We start from the raw sequence: 22,832 nt of genomic DNA, 5'->3' as shown, positions 1-22,832 counted from the left end.
AGGGCAAGGTCCCTCAGGCAGCACTGCCTGAGAAACTGTCATACTAATGTGACAAATATAGCCACATGGACTCGGGAGTACTTCAGAAAACTTGTCACTTCACACAGTCCGCTGCTGCATCCAGAAATGCAACTTGAAACCGTATTATGCAAGGATGAAGCCATTCATCAGCTCTAGGCAGAAATGCCACCGATTTCTCTGGGCCCGAATTCATCTCAGATGGACCGAAAGACAGTGGAAATGTGCGCTGTGGTCAGATGAGTCCACATTTCAGCTTGTTTTCGGGGAAAATCAGACGTCCCATTCTCAGTGCCAAAAGGTAAACACGACCACCCAAGTTTATTATCAGAGAAAGGAACAAAAGCCAGCATCTGTGATGGTATGGGGGTGCATCAGTGCCCACGGCATGGGTGAGCTACATGTGTGTGAAGGTACCACTGATCTATTGGGGCATATATTGGGATTTTAGAGAGACATGTTCATGAAGGCAATGTCTCTTCCCGAGAAGTCCATGCTTATTTCAAGAGGACAATTCCAGGCCTCATTCTGCACGGCGTGGCTTCGTAGACACAGAGTGCATGTGCTTGACTGGCCTGCTACCAGTCCAGATGTGTCTCCTATTGAGAATGTATGGTGCATCACAAAGAGGAGAATCAGACAACGGCGACCACGGACTGTTGAGCAGCTGAGGTCTTGTATCAGGCAAGAATGGACAAAAATTCCAATTGCAAAACTGCAACAATTAGTATCCTCAGTTCCCATTAGGGGTGTGCAAAAATATCGATACGGCGATATATCGCGATACTTTGTCTTCCGATTCAATATCGATACTCAAAATTTGAATATCGATATTTTTTCAAATAATAAATCATGTTTCAGACGGGTTGTAAATCCAGTACGACTACCGCACCTCCGCTCCGCGAGGTGTCGCTGTGCCGCTCCCTCACTGCAAGGCACTCTTCATCTTCTCTTTTTTCCCCGGCGGTTGCAGTGAGGAAAAAAAACAAGCAAGCATGGCTGTTAACGTAAACCTAGAGATGCCGCCGAACTTTAAGGCAGATGTTTGGAGGCACTTTGGATTCCAAAGGAAAGGAGAAAAAACAATGAGCCGGACAAAGAGTACGCACTCTGCAAAACCTGTTTCGCTCCAATTAGATATTCAGGTAACACAACTAACTTGCGAACTTACTTAGCACGACACCACCCCGACAAATTAGCTCAGCCGGAGCCGCTGAAACCCAACCCAAAGCAAACTACACTGGACAGCGCCAAAGTCCTCCCGTCTACTTCAGTGATGTGTGACTTACTGTAACTGTGAACTTAATTTTGTCATTTAAGGCCAAAGGCAAGAAGCTGCACTTTATCTTGCATTTTCAATTTTAGTGTGTGTGAGACACTGCATTTTATTTTGAGTATTTACTCTAAGTTCAGAAGAAACATGATTCACTGAGGTTTCAGTTCAGTTTCAGTGTGTGGACACTGACCCACACTGCACTTTGTTTCATAATTGTGCTCAGGGAGACTAAGATGCCCACTGCACTTTTCAATGTGTTTCAGACAGTGTGTTGTTCCTGCAAAATAAGCACAAGTTAAATGTTCTCAGGTATATGTTCTCAAGTTTACAAAGGACAAATTGATATTAGTGTCAGTACTGAAATGTATGTGCAGTCTGCAGTACAAGTTTTAAGTTTTCATAAAACAATTTGATTCTGCTTGTTAAGCAGCACTGATGTGTCCATGCTTACAAAAAAGTTGAGAATACTAGCACAGAAATGGGAATTTTCTGTATGTTGTAGTGAAGCAACTCTTGGTTTTGCCAGCAGTGGAATAGAGACAAATACATGTCTGGCAAGAGTGTGTAGTTATGTATGTGAAATGTAATTTTACAGTGGTCAATAAATTCTGATTTTCTTCAGTGACACAGATATCGTGATGTGGTTGAAATTTCTTGCAATATATCGATTATTGCAGAATCGCTGTACCGTGATATTATCGTTATCGTGGGTAAAATATCGCCATAGTATCGTATCGTGAGGTATCTGGTGATACCCAGCCCTAGTTCCCATATGATTAAAAAGTGTCATTTAAAAGGGAAGTTGGTGTAGTACAATGGTAATAATGCCTCTGTCCCAACTTTTGAGTGTGTTACAGGCATCAAATTCTAACTTAATTTATATTTACAAAATACAATTAAGCTGGTCAGTAAAACTTAAAACTTTTTTGCATTTTTGTCAGTTAAATAAAGGTGCACATGAATTAACATATCACAAATTTGTGTTTTTATTGCATTTTGGAAAATATCCTAACTTTTCCAGAAATGGGATTAGTAATTTGCAGTAACTTAAATAAATATATAATCAGAAACACTGGGAAGAGGAACCTGTTAAAATGATCCCGACGAATATCCAGGCACACAGGAAGAGGTTTCCAATCAGTGGGTTGTGTTCTGTGGTGAGTTTCCCTTGAATCAATGTGAATATAATTCCAAACAACTGCATTAGATAAAGACACACAAACAGGATAATTTATGAGCAATGCCAGCAGATAAAGGACAGCTCCATTTCCAGAGGCAGCAGCAGCAGTCATCTGATGCATTTCCTTCACTATTTCTTTAATCAAATAAAGGCAAATGAAGGCTATATAGAATGGAGACATGACCATTACTCATCTGGACATGTAGGAAAAGCTACTCAGCACCACGGCAACTTTGTGACATTCAAGTGATGGTGTGTGCGGAAATGAAACAGACCGATTATTCAAATAAGACTATTAAAAGAGTGATCATTTTACCTGAGCGAATGCATTAAGAAGACCAGATGAAGTGCCTTCAGACTCTGGGTAGGTGATTTCAACAGCAAATTCGAAACCAATGGGCAGGTAACCAGTCATAAAAAACCTTTTAAACACAATGGAAGATACATAGCTCAACAAATCTAGAAAATCAAGTGATAAACACAGTAAAAAATAAATAAATAAATAATTTCACTATGGTTCAAGAAAAGATTGTGGGCATCAGTACCTACAGCATAGGTGAGTTACATGTGTGTGAAGGTACTGTTGATATACTGGGGCATATATTGGGATTTTAGAGAGACATTCATCAAGGCGATGTGTCTTCCCGAGAAATCCATGCTTATTTGAGCAGGACAATCCCAGGCCTCATTCTGTACAGGCTACAACAGCGTGGCTTCATAGATAGAGTGCATGTGCTTGACTGGTCTGCTGCCAGTCCAGATCTGTCTCCTATTGAGAATGTATGATGCATCATGAAGAAGAGAATTGGACGACGGCAACCATGGACTGTTGAGCAGCTTAAGTTTTGTATTGAGCAAGAATGGATAAAATACATTTTTTTTATTTTAATACGATTCAATAAAAAATTGGACAAAAATTCAGCAAAAGTCATGTGAGCAATAAGCCAACTCTTCTTCCAATACGCACGAAGCCAGCCACTTTTTTCAAATTCATGCAGCATCACAGGGCAGCATTACACACTGAGAGGAAAGCGCTATCCACCCACTTCCTCATATATGAGCTCACAGGCTGTGTTTGAAACAGAAGGTTGCTGCCTCGTTACACTGCTGCCAAGATAGACGAGCATCTTATAAGGCAGGACTTTTGAATGAAGGCATCTTTTCAGGTCGTTTGTTTGGAACAATCTTTTAGGATAGTATTTACGGTAATGTGTGATGTCAGTACGCCGTGTAACTAAACCAAAGAGTTAGATATTTGGCTAACAGATGTTTCACATCATCTCATCTCATTATCTCTAACCGCTTTATCCTGTTCTACAGGAGCCTATCCCAGCTGACTACAGGCGAAAGGCGGGGTACACCCTGGAGAAGGTCTCACATCATCTCATCTCATCTCATCATCTCTAGCCGCTTTATCCTTCTACAGGGTCGCAGGCAAGCTGGAGCCTATCCCAGCTGACTATATGGGCGAAAGGCGGGGTACACCCTGGAGAAGGTCTCACATCATATCAAATAAATTTATTTTGTTACAGTCATGGGGTTATAAGATTTGGTCTGCCATCTTTTTTTTTCCCCCTGTTGTTTGAAGGAGTTGCCACACAGATTTATGGGTAATAGGCAGCAGATGATACATCAATATTGCATTCAACTGGGGGCATTTTGTAGGCATCTTAGAAAACAGGAAACAAAAGTATGATTCATTTCAAACGGTCCTTAATTTCTCATTGTTTTGTCAGACATCCTCCGGAAGCAGCATTTTCCCTGTTTCAAACCACGGGCGCAGATAGAGGGGGGGACGGGGGGGATTCGTCCCACCCAGATTTAAATTCACCTTGTTCGGTCCCCCCCACTTATAGGGAGGAAAAAACGTCTACGCTGTCTTTCTTTGCATAAGGCAAACCTCACGGAAAAATCAAAAGACTAATTACCATTCGGTTTATTGAGGTGCACAGCAGTACAGACGTAGTTGCAACTGCGCAGACTGCACAGGTTGTGAGCTCGAGCTTTGTTGCTATGGTTACCCACAACAAGTTTGACAGGCATCTCGGGGACAGCGCCTCCTAGTTCAGGACCCCAACACGGCATGATGAAGGGTGCCAAAAGGCAGAAAACGATTGCATCGTTTTTTCAAAAAAAAAAAACGACTGTAAGTAAACTGTGCCTTACTTTATCATATCACCTTGCAATTTTTTGATAGTCTGTTCAAAGTAATGTCATAGTGAAAGTAAAATCGTACGGCGTAGAGATGCCTTTCTGGTAGCCTCCTTCTTTCGGTGGTAGCCTGTAGATACAGTGCTCAGAAGGCAGTTTTAATGTTTAGTCTGGCGTTCCCTGCCATAATTTCAGCGAACATATTGTTTCATAAGGAAACTTTGTGAAGAGTTGTTGACTGACTGCCGCTCACGCAACACACAGGCATAGTTAGAAAGTCAGGATGCACTGGTTTACACTTTACACACACACGTAGCCCAGCCTCTCGCTATGTTTAACAGTTGGAACTTAGTGGTTTTAAAACTAGTTTTGCAGTTTTGCAATTTCTGTGCGTGATGATAATGTGCAAACTTTGGATTTCCATAGGCTATGTTAAAATGTTATCATTGTCCTGGCCTGCAGGTAGTTCCTGGTGATGGCAGTGAGGGAGGTGAAATAACATGTATACACACTACCGTTCAAAAGTTTGGGGTCACCCAGACAATTTTGTTTTCCATGAAAAGTCACACTTTTATTTCCCACCATAAGTTGTAAAATGAATAGAAAATATAGTCAAGACATTTTTCTGGCCATTTTGAGCATTTAATCGACCCCACAAATGTGATGCTCCAGAAACTCAATCTGCTCAAAGGAAGGTCAGTTTTATAGCTTCTCTAAAGAGCTCAACTGTTTTCAGCTGTGCTAACATGATTGTACAAGGGTTTTCTAATCATCCATTAGCCTTCTGAGGCAATGAGCAAACACATTGTACCATTAGAACACTGGAGTGATAGTTGCTGGAAATGGGCCTCTATACACCTATGGAGATATTGCACCAAAAACCAGACATTTGCAGCTAGAATAGTCATTTACCACATTAGCAATGTATAGAGTGTATTTCTGATTAGTTTAAAGTGATCTTCATTGAAAATAACAGTGCTTTTCTTTCAAAAATAAGGAAATTTCAAAGTGACCCCAAACTTTTGAACGGTATATATATATATATATATATATATATATATGAGAGAGAGAGGCACGGTGGTGTAGTGGTTAGCGCTGTCGCCTCACAGCAAGAAGGTCCGGGTTCGAGCCCCGTGGCCGTCGAGGGCCTTTCTGTGTGGAGTTTGCATGTTCTCCCCGTGTCCGCGTGGGTTTCCTCCGGGTGCTCCGGTTTCCCCCACAGTCCAAAGACATGCAGGTTAGGTTAACTGGTGACTCTAAATTGACCGTAGGTGTGAGTGTGAATGGTTGTCTGTGTCTATGTGTCAGCCCTGTGATGACCTGGCGACTTGTCCAGGGTGTACCCCGCCTTTCGCCTGTAGTCAGCTGTGTTAGGACTAGGACTGTTTTGGCCTCTAGAGGCCGCTGTTATTTCCTTTTCATGTCGTGTTTATTTTGGCCTCTAGAGGCCGCCACTGTTCCTGTGTTTTGTGTTTGTGTTAATTGCCTAATTATCTTCACCTGTGTCCTTAATTAGTTTGTCTATTTATACCCCTGAGTTCAGTCCTCTTGTCACGGAGTCTTTGTGCTGTTATGTTTATCTCCAGTTTCCTTTGACTGTGTTTTTTGATCTTCTTAGCTTTTGTATTTTTGCACTTTGCTTTTCTTTTGGATTATACTCTTTGGGTTTTTTTTGTCTTTTGTTTTGCCCTGTATATAGTGTATATAGTTTAAATAAACCTTTTGATTCTTTTTCTACTTCCGCCTCACGCCTCTGCATTTGAGTCATCCCCCTGGTGGCCTAGTGGGGGTTTGCTGGATTATCACACCAACGAACCAGGTTCGAATCCCAGCAAAACCCTAACAGAAAGACTCCGTCATGACCGACTCAGCAGAGGCTGCTTCAACTGTCTACCCGGCCAACCTTCAGGGAATTATGGCAGCTTTGACACGCTTCGGAGCGACCATGGACGCTCATGGACGTACGCTCACCAGCCAACGTGAGGCCCTCGCTCGCCACGAGGAACTGCTTCAGCAAATTGGGAAAACCCTGGCACAGCTGACATCTCTGCCTGCATCTCCTGCTCCTGATCCAGTTCCTGCTCCTGATCCAGCTCCCACTCCTGCTCCAGTGCCTCCTGCAATGCTGCCTTCTTCACCTCGCGAACCCAGCCTTCCTGCACCACAGAGGTATGACGGCAAGCACAGTGAGTGCCGAGAGTTCCTTACCCAGTGTCAACTCACCTTTGAGCTTCAGCCTACCACCTACACTACGGATCGCCGCAAGATTGCCTTTGTGATCACCTTATTAGCTGGTAAGGCGCGAACCTGGGCTACTGCTATCTGGCAAAGACAGGGACCTGAGTGCTTTGATTTCCAGCTGTTTTCTGAAGAGATGCTTCGGGTCTTCGATCAGGCAGACATCAGTACCAACGCAGCCCGAAAGCTCATGTCCATCCGGCAAGGAGGAAGCGTCGCAGATTACGCCATCTCGTTCCGAACACTCGCAGCAGTAAGTGGATGGAACGAGACTGCCCTGGTGTCAGCCTTCCACCATGGTCTGTCTGACCCCATCAAGGACGGTCTGGCCTCTATTGGATGCCCAAGTGACCTCGAAACCCTCATCTCACATGCTATTCGTCTGGACAACAGGATGAGAGAACGCCACCAAGCCTTGAACCCCCCCAGCCTCCCTACCTCTACCTGGAGACCGTCTACCTCCTTCAGTGACTGTCCAGAACCCATGCAAGTGGGTCGTACTCGCCTCTCCGCATCTGAGAGGGAGCGCAGAAGGAGGGACAAGTGCTGCATCTACTGTGGCAAGCCTGGTCACTTCCGAGCATCATGTCCCGAACTCTTGGGAAAAGGACCGCCCCGTCCAGCCGAGGGAGGGTTGTGACGGGGCCTACCCTCTCTCCCGGACTCCCTGGCCAAGGAATCTACATCCCGGTCTCCATCTCCTGGGGTGAGTCTGTCCACTCTTGTCAAGCTTTGATAGACTCAGGGGCGGCTGGGAACTTTATGGATATTCACTTCGCCCAAAGCATCAATATTCCGACTGCACCTCTTGAAGTCCCACTGTCTGTGTCTGCCCTCGATGGCCAAGCGTTAGGTGATGGAAGAGTCACCCAAGTTACTTCTCCTGTTTTCCTCCAGTCTCAAGGTCACAAGGAAGAAATATCCCTGCACCTGATTCCTTCACCTGAGTTCCCAGTTATTCTAGGCCTTCCTTGGCTTACTCGCCACAACCCTCGCATAGACTGGGTAACAAGCCAGGTTGTGGAATGGGGCCCTGCATGCCATGCCTCTTGTCTGCTCTCTAGCTCTCCTGTGTCTCCTGCCGAGCCCCCTGGTCTCACCGAGTTATCTCAAGTTCCCACAGAGTACTGGGATCTCAAGGAGGTATTCAGCAAGAGCAGGGCCGCCGTTCTTCCTCCGCACCGGGCCTACGACTGTGCCATCGACTTGCTCCCTGGGACTACCCCTCCTCGTGGCAGACTGTTTTCACTCTCTCAGCCAGAACGCAAGGCCATGGAGGAATACCTCAAAGATGCCCTGGTCTCTGGGTTTATTCGACCCTCCACTTCACCTGCTGGAGCCGGCTTCTTCTTTGTCGGCAAGAAGGATGGGGGGCTCCGACCATGTATTGATTACAGGGGCCTGAATAAGATCACTGTGCGCAACCGATATCCCCTTCCGCTGATGTCCACAGCTTTCGACCTGCTCCAAGGCGCCACCGTCTTCACCAAGTTGGACCTACGGAACGCATACCACCTCATCCGTATCCGACAGGGAGACGAGTGGAAGACTGCCTTTAACACCCCGTCTGGGCACTACGAATACCAGGTGATGCCCTTCGGACTCACCAACGCACCAGCTGTTTTTCAGGCCCTAATCAACGACGTCTTAAGGGACATGATTAACCTATACGTTTTTGTCTACCTCGACGACATCCTTATCTTTTCCAAGACCGTGCAGGAGCACCGCCACCATGTCCGCCAGGTTCTCCAGAGGCTGCTACAGAACAATCTGTTCGCCAAGGCCCAGAAATGCGAATTTCATGTTCCCGAGGTCTCCTTTCTGGGATTTATTGTACGGACAGGCCAACTCCAAATGGACCCTGCCAAGACCCTGGCCGTCCGGGATTGGCCTACTCCCAAGTCCGTTAAGGAGGTTCAGCGGTTCTTAGGATTCGCTAACTTCTACCGCAAGTTCATCAGGAACTTCAGTTCTGTGGCAGCACCCATGTCTGACCTCACCAAAGGGACAGGTGGATCTTATGGCTGGTCTCCTCAGGCAGAAAAGGCGTTCAAAGACCTCAAGGACCGCTTCTGCACGGCACCCATTCTGGTTCTCCCGGACACCTCCCAACCATTCATCGTGGAGGTGGACGCCTCGGACAGTGGTGTCGGCGCGGTGCTCTCTCAACGTTCGGAAGGAAAGCTGCACCCCTGCGCTTACTTCTCCCACCGCCTGAGTCCTGCTGAGTCCCGGTACGATGTGGGGGATCGAGAACTGCTAGCGGTCAAACTGGCCCTTGAGGAGTGGAGGCACTGGCTGGAGGGAGCACAACATCCATTCCTGGTTTGGACTGACCACAAGAACCTGGAGTACCTCCAGCAAGCCAAGAGACTGAACCCTCGACAGGCTAGGTGGGCCCTGTTTTTCAGTCGGTTTGACTTCACCCTCTCATACCGCCCCGGCTCCAAGAACACCAAACCTGATGCACTGTCCAGACTGTTCTCTGCCACTAACAGGGAGAATGAAGTCGGGCCTATTATCCCTGTGTCCCGGATTGTGGCCCCTGTCCGCTGGGGTATTGAGGAGGCTGTCCGACGAGCCCAACGCCAGGACCCCGGTCCTGGGACGGGGCCACCAGGCCTCTTGTACGTCCCACATCAAGCCCAGGCCAAGGTTCTCCAGTGGGGTCACTCTTCCCCTCTCACCGCCCACCCGGGAGCTCGGAGGACCCTGGACTTCCTGAAAAGACGCTTCTGGTGGCCTAACATGGAGAAGGAAGTAAGGTCATTTGTCCTGTCCTGTGAGGTTTGCACCAGAACCAAGAACCCACGACAGCGTCCCCAGGGTCTCCTGCATCCTCTGACCATTCCCCGGCGTCCCTGGTCCCACGTGGCAGTCGACTTTATCACGGGTCTCCCTGAGTCACAAGGTAACACGGTCATTTTGGTCTTAGTTGACAGATTCTCCAAGGCCTGCCGCTTCATACCACTGTGCAAACTCCCCTCTGCTCTTGAAACTGCGAAACTTTTGTTTAATCATGTCTTCCGAGTCTTTGGTCTTCCACAGGACATCGTCTCAGACCGAGGGCCCCAGTTCTCCTCCCGAGTGTGGCACGGGTTCTGCAAGGTCATCGGAGCCACTGCCAGCCTCTCCTCTGGGTTTCACCCACAGTCCAATGGTCAGACGGAGAGGCTCAACCAGGACCTGGAAACCACCCTGCGAGGCCTGGCTATGGATAACCCGACATCGTGGAGCACCTGGCTGCCATGGGCGGAGTACGCCCACAACACCCTGCAGTCATCGGCCACCAAGCTGTCGCCATTCCAGTGCCAATTCGGGTTCCAGCCACCTCTGCTCCCGGACCAGGAGGAGGACGCGGGGGTGCCCTCGGTCAACCAATATGTGAGACGGTGTCGCAAGACCTGGAGCAAGGTCAGGAAGACCCTCATACAGACCTCCAGAACCAACCAGACTCAGGCCAACCGCCATAGAAGACCTGCACACGCTTTCCGCCCTGGGCAGCGTGTTTGGCTGTCCACTAAGGACCTTCCACTGCGGGTGGAGAACCGCAAGCTTGCTCCTCGCTACATTGGCCCCTTCAAGGTGGTGCGCAGGGTGAACCCTGTCTCCTACCGGCTCCAGTTGCCCCGGACTCTGAGGATCAACCCCACTTTCCATGTTTCCCTGTTACGGCCCGTACTGACATCTACGTATGCCCCTGCCCCTAGGAACCCCCCACCCCCCCGCATCTTCCAGGGGCAGACTGTGTTCACTGTGAATCGCCTGCTTGACTCCCGCCGGGTCCGCGGCGGGTTGCAATATCTGGTGGACTGGGAGGGCTATGGTCCTGAGGAGCGCTGCTGGGTTCCTGCTCGGGATGTCCTTGATAAAGAACTATGTCGGGACTTCCATTCGGCCCATCCGGATCGCCCTGGGAACGTCAGGAGACGCTCCTAGAGGGGGGGGTCCTGTTAGGACTAGGACTGTTTTGGCCTCTAGAGGCCGCTGTTATTTCCTTTTCATGTCGTGTTTATTTTGGCCTCTAGAGGCCGCCACTGTTCCTGTGCTTTGTGTTTGTGTTAATTGCCTAATTATCTTCACCTGTGTCCTTAATTAGTTTGTCTATTTATACCCCTGAGTTCAGTCCTCTTGTCACGGAGTCTTTGTGCTGTTATGTTTATCTCCAGTTTCCTTTGTACTGTGTTTTTTGATCTTCTTAGCTTTTGTATTTTTGCACTTTGCTTTTCTTTTGGATTATACTCTTTGGGTTTTTTTTGTCTTTTGTTTTGCCCTGTATATAGTGTATATAGTTTAAATAAACCTTTTGATTCTTTTTCTACTTCCGCCTCACGCCTCTGCATTTGAGTCATCCCCCTGGTGGCCTAGTGGGGGTTTGCTGGATTATCACACCAACGAACCAGGTTCGAATCCCAGCAAAACCCTAACAAGCTGGGATAGGCTCCAGCTTGCCTGCGACCCTGTAGAAGGATAAAGCGGCTAGAGATAATGAGATGATATATATATATATATATATACGCACACATACATGCATACACAAAATGGAATCATTTGCTGACAGCTCAGTCCCCCCCAGTTCAAAAATCCTATCTGCGCCCCTGTTTCAAACGCACCCACTGACACCTAAGACTGGTTAGGGTCACTGTGATTGACGGGGAGAGAGAGTATGCCCCGCCCACTCAGAGCATGGATAATTTTGCTCTCTTGACTCCAGGCAATGGATGGCCAGGATTTGATCTCATGTGATTGATCGCTCAATAACAGGCGGAATGCTGTTCTGTTCTGCCACTTGGGAGACTGCCGTCAGAGACTGGTTTTAATCAGAAAGAGTATTTGCTGTTCTTCAGGCACTTGTGCTTGAATTTCCCCAAACTGACATGGCTCCATGTATGTTAGCCCAGGAAAGATCTGACACTGGAGACTCCTTCCAAACATGCTAAATAAAAACAGCTTCTTACAAAAATTCTTCACCATAAACAATTGTGTTTTTTTTTTTAAATGCCAAAAACATTATTTGTTGTGTATTATTAGTGTTCAATTATGTGAAACGTTCATTATACAAGTCTCTGTAATTAACTGTTGCTATAGAAATGGTGATGTATTAGAAATGCATTGTGAAGAGCAAACCTACTGCTCATCTGCAAAGAAATCTGCAGTTCGTCACATCTGGTACAGATGACGATTCAAAGACTTATTCAAGTATCTTCCCAACATACCCAAGCACCCCTCCAGTGATGAAGACCACAAGTAGATGGCCCAGGTTCAGTGTGAAGGTGAACACCAGCATGCCGAGGAAGGAGAGAATGTACACAATCAGCGTAGTCATTCTGTGTGGGCAGAAAAATGTTACAGGTTTGACAATTGTGTCTGAAACATTTGATGATGTTAAAAAGCCTAGTAAGAAGAAGACTCCAATGTTCTATGTATAAACATTGGAGCTGACTGTAATGTGTGATTTAATCCCATTAGTCCTGTAAGACAGAACCCTCTCTTGGTGATACTGATTTAATCTTCACACCGTCATAAGCAGATTCAGCTGATAATCCTGTTACGTAACCTTCCTCCCATGATTAATTGTTACGACCTAGTTTTTTAATGTCTTGTTTAATTAATAACAAATTATAACTAACTACAGTCAGCACCTGAATTCCAAATAAGTTATGAATAGCGATCAAAGTGGAGATGTACTGACGTCGTCACAATTAGCAAACGATCTAAAAAGGTCATCGAGACCTAATTTAGCCATGTTGTGGTGATATCTGAGTAAAGCTGCATGTGTTATCTGGATCACTGGTGAAACTGATTAAAAAAGTAACAAGAAATAACCTACACACAGTAACTAACTGCTAAAAGCACTTCTCTTTTCTTTCCTGAGTTTTAAATTCTTCATTTCATCGCCACATTATATTCTACATTACTGTAAAGTCATGTTAAGGCTCCCTGATATTTTGCCAAGTTCAGCTGAAATATAATACTTCGTGAACCATTAAACAATGATTATAGCAATGGTATTGAAGCCAATGAGGGCTAATCCTGCTCTAATTAACTGCTCTTAACACCATGTAAGAAATCTGCTCATCCAAGAGTTCACATACTTGTAGGTTTTCGTATGGTCCAGCCACAGCCCGCAAATGATGGAGCCGACCATTCCAGCTATGACCAGCGTGAGGCCAATTCTGCCTGCATTCAGCTCCTCGCCCTGCAAGAAAGCTGGTTAATATAGTGTACAGAACACAAGAGCCATCTATTTTTCACTTGTTTGGCCAAAACCTGACATCCTAATCTGGACAAGACGCAAATCAAATATCTATAAATAACCACCATAACCATTTTCACTCATGAAACATGTTAAGTTTTACAAATCCTGTGCATGATAAACCTACAGCATTTTCCTTTCATTTGTAATAAAATAAACCCTGACAGTTAACCAGAGAACCAGTTTTTAGTTAAAAACACAAGTAAGACCAGGATAAAAATTTATCCAGGACAAAATTCATTGAAACAGATTCATATTTGGCAAATGCATCTGTTTATTAAATAAATAAATAAAAATACACCATCCCAAAATCTGACATCAGATATTTTAATCAAAATCAATAACTATTAATTGACCAATTCTCTTCAATTTGACTGTTAAATATTTAAATGAAAACCGGAGTTCGGAGCAGCCTCTAAACATGGCCGCTCCAGTCTACACTTCCCACAATTTGCAGCCCCCCCCAGAGTATTAACTACATCACCTGCCTCCAATTATCCCGCAGTCACCTTCCCTATATAAGCTCAGCAGTCACAAACACACCTCGTGAAGTATTGTTCTGTGTCCTGTACCTGACTACACTGAGCTGTTTGATTTCCTGGCTGACTTCCTGATAAAGACCACCGTTCTCGTTAACTTTTTCAACCTCATTTCCTCATCTTTCCTGTATGACCCTGTTTGCTGATCAATCGACCTCTGCTCGTTTCCTGACTACAATTTGTGCCTCACTCGCTCTCCCCTGCATCTGCCTGCGCTCTGACAGATAACAGAACTGACCTGTCCCTCACTGAGAGGGACGTGTGATATGTTTGACGCACCAATCGTGCCACATTAAGGCAAAAAAAAAAATTTGAGTCACTTCAAGCTGCTAATGTACAGTGGTGCTTGAAAGTTTGTGAACCCTTTAGAATTTTCTATATTTCTGCATAAATATGACCTAAAACATCAGATTTTCACACAAGTCCTAGAAAGTAGATAAAGAGAACCCAGTTAAACAAATGAGACAAAAATATTATACTTGGTCATTTATTTATTAAGGAAAATGATCCAATATTATATATCCGAGTGGCAAAAGTATGTGAACCTTTGCTTTCAGTATCTGGTGTGACCCCCCTGTGCAGCAATAACTGCAACTAAACATTTCCGGTAACTGTTGATCAGTCCTGCAGACCAGCTTGGAGGAATTTTAGCCCATTCCTCCGTACAGAACAGCTTCAACTCTGGGATGTTGGTGGGTTTCCTCACATGAACTACTCACTTCAGGTCCTTCCACAACATTTCGATTGGATTAAGGTCAGGACTTTGACTTGGCCATTCCAAAACATGAACTTTATTCTTCTTTAACCATTCTTTGGTAGAACAACTTGTGTGCTTAGGGTCATTGTCTTGCTGCATGACCCACCTTCTCTTGAGTTTCAGTTCATGGACAGATGTCCTGACATTTTCCTTTAGAATTTGCTGGTATCATTCAGAATTCATTGTTCCATCAATGATGTCAAGCCATCCTGGCCCAGATGCAGCCAAACAGCCCCAAACCATGATACTACCACCACCATGTTTCACAGATGGGATAAGGTTCTTATGCCGGAATACAGGGTTTTCCTTTCTCCAAACATAACGCTTCTCATTTAAACCAAAAAGTTCTATTTTCATCTCATCCGTCCACAAAACATTTTTCCAATAGCCTTCTGGCTTGTCCACGTGATCTTTAGCAAACTGCAGACGAGCAGCAATGTTCTTTTTGGAGAGCAGTGGCTTTCTCCTTGCAACCCTGCCATGCACACCATTGTTGTTCAGTGTTCTCCTGATGGTAGACTCATGAACATTAACATTAGCCAATGTGAGAGAGGCCTTCAGTTGCTTAGAAGTTACTCTGGGGTCCTTTGTGACCTCACCGACTATTACACACCTTGTTCTTGGAGTGATCTTTGTTGGTCGACCACTCCTGGGGAAGGTAACAATGGTCTTGAATTTCCTCCATTTGTACGCAAATGTCTGACTGTGGATTGGTGGAGTCCAAACTCTTTAGAGATGGTTTTGTAACCTTTTCCAGCCTGATGAGCATCAACAACACTTTTTCTGAGGTCCTCAGAAATTTCCTTTGTTCGTGCCATGATGCACTTCCACAAACGTGTTGTGAAGCTCAGACTTTGATAGATCCCTGTTCTTTAAATAAAACAGGGCGCCCACTCACACCTCATTGTCAACCCATTGATTGAAAACACCTGACTCTAATTTCACCTTCAAATTAACTGCTAATCCTAGAGGTTCACATACTTTTGCCATTCACAGATATGTAATATTGGATCATTTTCCTCAATAAATAAATGACCAAGTATAATATTTTTGTCTCATTTGTTTAACTGGGTTCTCTTTCTCTACTTTTAGGACTTGTGTGAAAATTTGATGTTTTCGGTCATATTTATGCAGAAATATAGAAAATTCTAAAGGGTTCACAAACTTTCAAGCACCATTGTACACGGTGTACATTCAAACATGCAAATAGGTGTGATTGTTTACACTAAACTGCGTCAACTTGTTGAAACAAGAAATAATAGGTCACTTTTAATACATACAGTGCCAGTCAAAAGTTTGGACACACCTACTCATTCATACAAGGGCACTTCAGAAAGGTCTTGGCCTCACCCAGAAAACATCATGGGTGAAAGATTGTTCTTGCATTATTTTTCAACATAGTCTCCTTTAACTTCAATGCACTTAGTCCACCACTGTTCAAGTTTCACTATCCCTTATGCTGCACCTTATGTTGTGTCGTTCATTGTCTGCAGTGTTGCACTCTTGCACTTTGTTGTATTGTAGATTTGTAGTACTGTGATGTTTAACGCGACACCATGGTCCTGGAGAAACGTTGTTTTAACTGTGTACTGTACCAACTGTATGGTTGAAATGACAACTGGGAAAGGAAGGGAGAAAAAAAAAAAGCCCACCTTAACCCTTCACAGAAGATGATGACATCTTGAGCCTCCAGATCCTCAACATCATGGATGACTTCATCACTCTGAAAATGGCGACCACACGAGTGGGATTTCAGTTTGGGAAACTGATAGAAGTCCAATGGTGCCAGATCGGGTGAGTAAAAGTGCATGGGGCAACAGTTCAAAGCCACATTTGGCTGCTTGTGCCACTGTGCTGTGTGGACGGGTGCATCGTCCTAGAGCAACATCACGCCAGCTCGAAGTGTTCCTCTCATTTTTTTTCTGTGATCGCTCCTTTCATTTGAGTTTTCGTGGACGGTAATAGAAAGGTTTTATAGTATACAGTTATGCCCCAAAATGGGAGTGACGCCCCTTGTTTCCGGATGAGGCCAAGAACTTTTTGAAGTACCCTCGTAGCTTTTTCTGTATTTTGACTATTTTATACTACATTGTAGAACAATACTGAAGACACCAAAACTATGAAATAACATATGGAATGTATCTGGAATTTTGTGGTAAACAAACAAACAAACAAACAAAAATAGTGTTAAACAAAACATACTTCATATTTTAGATTCTTCAATGTATCCAGCGTTTACCTTGACACTTTGCACACTATTGGCATTATCTTAACCAGCTTCATGGGGTAGTCACCTGGAATGCTTTTCAATCAACCGGTGTGCCTCGTCAAAAGCTAATTAATGCAAGTTCTTGCCTTCTTAATGTGTTTGGACTCATCAAATAGTAAATAAAATAATAAATACAGTAAGTAGCCCTATTCCACAACTGTAGTATTCCTATTATGTCAAGAACCGCTCAACTAAGTAAAAAGAAACAACATTCATCATTACTTTAAGACATGAAGTGTCTTTTAATTAATAAAAATAAAGAAAAACAATAAATTAGAAGGTGTCTCCAAACTTTTGACTGGTACTGTATGTGAATGTGCATAACGTTTCATTTTTGCATCTTCTGGGTTTTTCTTTTGGAAAAAATGGCTTCTTGATGGCAAAATAAAATAAATAAAGGCACACGGTACTAATAAAATCATAACTTTTAGAGCTTGAAATTAATCATTTGTCCATTGCCTGTGGTAATAGGAGAACACATCCTATTTTTTTTTCCAAACTTCTTTTGACGGCAAAGCATGGCAGCAGTGCACTTCCATGGGTTTAGCTTTTGAGATTGAAGAGGAAGTTGCATCATTTCCTCTCAGTAACACACCAGGAGGAAGAAAAGTTATGTGTAAAAGGTTGAGATAAGATTCCTGAGCAAATAAAATGAACATAGAAACTTCAAACAAGAATGATCGATCATAAAAAAAAAAAAGATAATTCTGAAAACTACATTAAACAGTGTGGACAGGGATACCTCCATCTCCACCACTATGTGATGTTTCCCTACTTTACTTTAGTTCATGCAATTATGTTCACTTGAGTTTTATCCAAATTAATCATGATGACTTTTTTGAAGTATTACAATAACTGACACATAAATCTGTTATTCTGAGAATATGATTATGACCTTGCTGTATGAAAAAAAGTGCTTTAAAAAAAAAAAAAATCTCGGCCTATCTTACTGGGGTCCATCTTATTGTGTACCCGAAGATGTTGTATTTAAAGGGGAACTGAAGTCATTTTTAAACTTGCTTTATTTCTTAATTGTGTTATTCAGTTCCATTTTTGGTTTTAGTAACCTTGTATCATGACTCATACTGGCAACTAATTGCAATTAAATATTATACTTTTCAGCCTGTTCGGTTTTTAGCCATGTTGAATTTAGTTCGTTTGGTCCACGGCAGGCGTCACTTATCCGCGCGATCTTCACGAGACTTGTGCGAGACTTTGAAACGTGAAGTGTCAGCCAGGTGTAAGTGCTGCCATTTTAAAAACTATTTTCCAAAAGAAATCTCATCTCATTATCTCTAGCCGCTTTATCCTGTTCTACAGGGTCGCAGGCAAGCTGGAGCCTATCCCAGCTGACTACAGGCGAAAGGCAGGGTACACCCTGGACAAGTCGCCAGGTCATCACAAGGCTGACACATACACACAGACAACCATTCACACTCACACCTACGGTCAATTTAGAGTCATCAGTTAACCTAACCTGCATGTCTTTGGACTGTGGGGGAAACCGGAGCACCCGGAGGAAACCCACGCGGACACGGGGACAACATGCAAACTCCGCACAGAAAGGCCCTCGTCGGCCATGGGGCTCGAGCCCGGACCTTCTTGCTGTGAGGCGATAGCGCTAACCACTACACCACCGTGCGGCCCTCCAAACGAAATATTGCACAAAAACAAGCTTAAATGATGATTACTGCCTACTTTTTTCAAACTTTCCTGATTGCTATCAAAACAAACAAAACTTCTGGCTTGATTACATCAGCATTTGAAGGAGGGCGCGCGCATCTTTTGACAATGTTGGCAGACGTTGGTTGCTTTGATTTCCGCTGTACGTTTTACTTCCGTCCTACAATGTCTCGCACAGGTCTCAGCGAATCTCGTTTATGGCCATCGCTTTGACATATGGACTGATATATTACATAGCATATTTCAAACACTCATAACTTGCTATAACAGTGACAAAATAGCTATCAAAAATGCATTCCTATATTTAATAAAATGAGAAATAGAATTTTGATTTTTTTTAATTGCCTTTAGTTCTCCTTTAAGCTGCATGTTTTTAGAAACAGATCAGACCGAATCTGACCAAACATACCCTGTAAATTACTGCACATCACATCGTCTTGTTTAGTTCACTTTTTTTTGTGCACTTGAATATATTTCCTGTGCTTCTGGCTCTTGGCTGGTCTCCTGGCTCCAGAATCTGATCTATGAAAGACTAGCCTTGCTTGTTATTAATTCATATGCATCAAATCCCCTGAAAACTTTAAAAACTATTCCAGCCATCTGACCTTAATCCTGTCCAAATCAATTCCAACTCCAACCATCTGCTGGTTACAATTATAATTCCTTATAAAATCACATTCAACTACTCGCTAAGGAGAATCTCACGCATGGACAGATGACACAAACACACCAATCCATCATAAACTAGAAGAATAATGAAAAAAAACCCTTGCCTGATAATGAGTGATGATCATTTGGTTGAGGAGCGTGGACACTGAATAGTATGATCCGGTCATGATGCCTGAAAAACAAACAAACATTCATTCACTGCTTCCATTCGCCAACTGATTGGGGGGTTGGGTGCCTTGCAATGTTGTAGTCGAGCCACTAAACCTCAAGTCCAAGTCCAGTCTCAAGTCTCCAGTGTTCAAGTCCAAGTCACTAAAAAAAACTGAGTCGAGTCCAAGAACAAGACTCCACCCACACCATGTGACGGTGGCTGTTGCTGCGTTTATGTGAAAGCGTCTCTGCTACTGTGTTGGACTAACGTTACTGCTCGACCGCCCCGTTTTAGTTAATAGGCTACAGATAAAAAGCTTGTTCATCGCTCAGCAAGCCCCGCCCACTATCAATAGAGCAATGAACATAGCGTGTCACTTCCTTCTCTGGGTGGAGTCTTGCCAAATAACGACTGAAGTTCAAGGTTGTCCCCGTCGTCTCCTCAGTAGTTCTTCTACATATGGAACACATAGCAGTGCATTTTTTCCCCACTGAATGAGAAGTCTGTATAAGCAAAGCGGACAATCCTCGGGACGTTCTCTCCAGGCATTGTAGCGCCATTAACGTTAGTTTGTTCCTGAACATCACGTATGAACAGGTGAATGTGCGTTCTCTTGCATTAAATTAGTATAAAAGTTAATGTAGATATAAAATATGCCAAATTATTATGGCATGTTACAAAAAATAAAGAAAAAATCTGAGTCCTCGTCTTCAGTTTACAAGTCCAAATGCAGTTAATGCACGAGTCCGAGTCCAAGTCATCAGTGCTCAAGTCCAAGTCAAGAGTCCTTAAAATTAGGGCACGAGTCGGAATCCTGGACTTGAGTAGTACAAGCCTGAAGACTTGCTCAAGGGCACTTCAGCCATTCCTGCTGGTCCAGGGAATCAAACCGGCAACCTTTCGGTCCCAAAGCTGCTTCTCTAACCATTAGGCCATAGCTTCCCCCATGATTAATAATTTAAAAACCATTTTCAGATGATACAGAATCACTAGCAATAACTAAGCCACAGGCAGCCGCACCGCTCCACGCAAACATGCAGGTGTGAGTGGGACGGTGTAGCAATAACAAATGACGATAAGAAAATATAAAGCATTTAAAATGACACTAGAGTGTTAAAGATAAAAAGATGAGTACACTACTTTTGCCTGTTTCATAAAGTCACAGTAAAAGTATTGAGGGAATGACACTGATGAACACTGCTCTTCATAATGCAGGTGAAAGACAGAAAACTCAACAAATCTCACCGTAACTCAGCAGGAGCAGGATGAACGGCTTGCTCTTGAATAGATTAATGATGGACTGCTTATAGGAATAATCTTCAGCTAGGCCTGTGGGTAACACTGCCTGAGCTTGACTCGGCGGTAAAGGGGGTCTGTCTTGAATGACTGAGAGAGAGAGAGAGAGAGAGATGTAATAAGTCTTAACAAATCACTCTTGTACAGTGGTGCTTGAAAGTTTGTGAACCCTTTAGAATTTTCTATATTTCTGCATAAATATGACCTAAAACATCATCAGATTTTCACACAAGTAGATAAAGAGAACCCAGTTAAACAAATGAGACAAAAATATTATACTTGGTCATTTATTTATTGAGAAAAATGATCCAATATTACATATCTGTGAGTGGCAAAAGGATGTGAACCTTTGCTTTCAGTAACTGGTGTGACCCCCTTGTGCAGCAGACAAGCAGACAAGACTTGAATTTGTACACAATCTGTCTGACTGTGGATTGGTGGAGTCCAAACTCTTTAGAGATGGTTTTGTAACCTTTTCCAGCCTGATGAGCATCAACAATGCTTTTTCTGAGGTCCTCAGAAATCTCCTTTGTCCGTGCCATGATACACTTCCACAAACATGTGTTGTGAAGATCAGACTTTGATAGATCCCTGTTCTTTAAATAAAACAGGGTGCCCACTCACACCTGATTGTCATCCCGTTGATTGAAAACACCTGACTCTAATTTCATCTTCAAATTAACTGCTAATCCTAGAGGTTCGCATACTTTTGCCACTCACAGATATGTAATATTGGATCCTTTTCCTCAATAAATAAATGACCAAGTATAATATTTTTGTCTCATTTGTTTAACTGGGTTCTCTTTATCTACTTTTAGGACTTGTGTGAAAATCTGATGATGCTTACGGTCATATTTATGCAGAAATATAGAAAATTCTAAAGGGTTCACAAACTTTCAAGCACCACTGTATACTATCTTGATTTTTATGTTGGCAATCCTATTTGTTCTGCTCTCTGGTATGGCAGGTTGACAAACTGACTTGAATGGATTGCAAACTTACCAATGATTGTTAAAATGAACAGCAAGGTTGAGATGGCAGCTGTTCCGTAGAACATTATGCTTATATTGTGGCCCATCAGTCCTTTATCATCTTGTGTGTTTGGGACCAGGACAGGCGGGAGCAGAAACCCTATAGCTACGCCCAGCTGTGTGTTAGAGAGAAAGAGAGTCACGTCACATCACACTTTAAACAAGATTTCACGTTATCAAAACTGAGCCTCAGGAGTTTTCTATTGCACTTTATACACATCGTGCTAAGCAATATTTTAACCTAAGCTTAATTACAGCATTAAATAAATAAACAGCCAATAAACGAAACATGCCTCCATACACATTATTCAACACCCACCAAGAACATGCACCTCCTCATTCAATTTGTTACGTCTCCAATGAACACAACATCGTTTCTTAAGAATAGCTTCGAGAGGCTATTTAAAGCCCAGTGATTAAGTGTGATTGTGTTTGGGTGCAAATAAATAATTAACAATTATTCCATGAAACCAAGTCATACATGAGCTGATAGCCAACGAGGCGTGTAGCACAGAGTCTGCTATAAGCCATGCAGGACAAAACTGAGTGGAATAAATGTTTTATTCTATCCACATTCACTGGATTTTGAGAAACAAAGCATTTTTATTTTCTGCAAAATTAAAAAATAACTTTATACAAAACGTCTTAGGTGACTTCTTAACCTATCAATGGCTGTATAAATTGACTTTAGCAGTGGTTGGTTTGGCTTTTTTTTGTAGAAAGTGCCGTCGTGCCGAGGTATAAAACAACTTTAAACGTTTATTTAATTCTTCATCGGACATTTCAGTCCTGTAACTTTCAAACTTCTTTGTGCTTTTGAGCCAGTCTAAAAAAAAAAAAAAAATTCAACAAATTTTAAAGTTAGACTGCCTTTCTGATTTTTCAAGTGTCGGTCATAAAAAGAATTTTCACTGACAGCCAGTTATTTTTGTTTAGTGGACCGAAAGTTGCTGAATTCAAATTACAGACTTCCAATTTTATTCGTTTTTTTTTTAATAGAACAATTAATGAATTTAGAGCCAAGTGGCCCTAAATTCTCCACCATCTTTTCCTGCTTCACCATGACGCAATTCAAGATACTATGTCATGCATTACATGGTGGGCTTTCCCTGTTCATGCAAGTTATTGTGGCATACAAATTTGAAACAGGAGAGGAAAATGGAGGACGTGAATGAAACATGGAAAACTGGCAACAGTAACAGAAAGCGAGAAGAAAAGGATGTTATGTTGTGAAGGAAAGGAAACGCAGGACCAAACTAATAAATATCGGTGCTCAGCGAGCACCTCGGTGTGATCAGCTGTTCGTTTAGCGACAGAA

General features: G+C 43.4%; 1 protein-coding gene across 1 annotated transcript in view; it reads right to left on the bottom strand.

The window, feature by feature from the left end:
• Positions 1–22,832, bottom strand: part of LOC132881580 (heme transporter FLVCR1-like) — a 30,189-nt gene that overhangs the window by 5,569 nt on the left and 1,788 nt on the right. Inside the window, exons 2-8 of the mRNA XM_060914202.1 lie at positions 21,486–21,630; positions 20,433–20,573; positions 19,141–19,208; positions 12,959–13,062; positions 12,080–12,190; positions 2,791–2,896; positions 2,381–2,492 (exon numbers count right to left, since the gene is read on the bottom strand). Coding sequence (XP_060770185.1) covers positions 2,381–2,492; positions 2,791–2,896; positions 12,080–12,190; positions 12,959–13,062; positions 19,141–19,208; positions 20,433–20,573; positions 21,486–21,630 — 787 coding nt within the window. The remainder of the gene's footprint in view (positions 1–2,380; positions 2,493–2,790; positions 2,897–12,079; positions 12,191–12,958; positions 13,063–19,140; positions 19,209–20,432; positions 20,574–21,485; positions 21,631–22,832) is intronic.

This window comes from Neoarius graeffei, chromosome 2 (genome assembly GCF_027579695.1).
Source record: "Neoarius graeffei isolate fNeoGra1 chromosome 2, fNeoGra1.pri, whole genome shotgun sequence".
NCBI lineage: Eukaryota > Metazoa > Chordata > Actinopteri > Siluriformes > Ariidae > Neoarius > Neoarius graeffei.
Note: the sequence above shows the minus strand (reverse complement) of the source record. Positions and strands in the feature narration are given on the sequence as shown.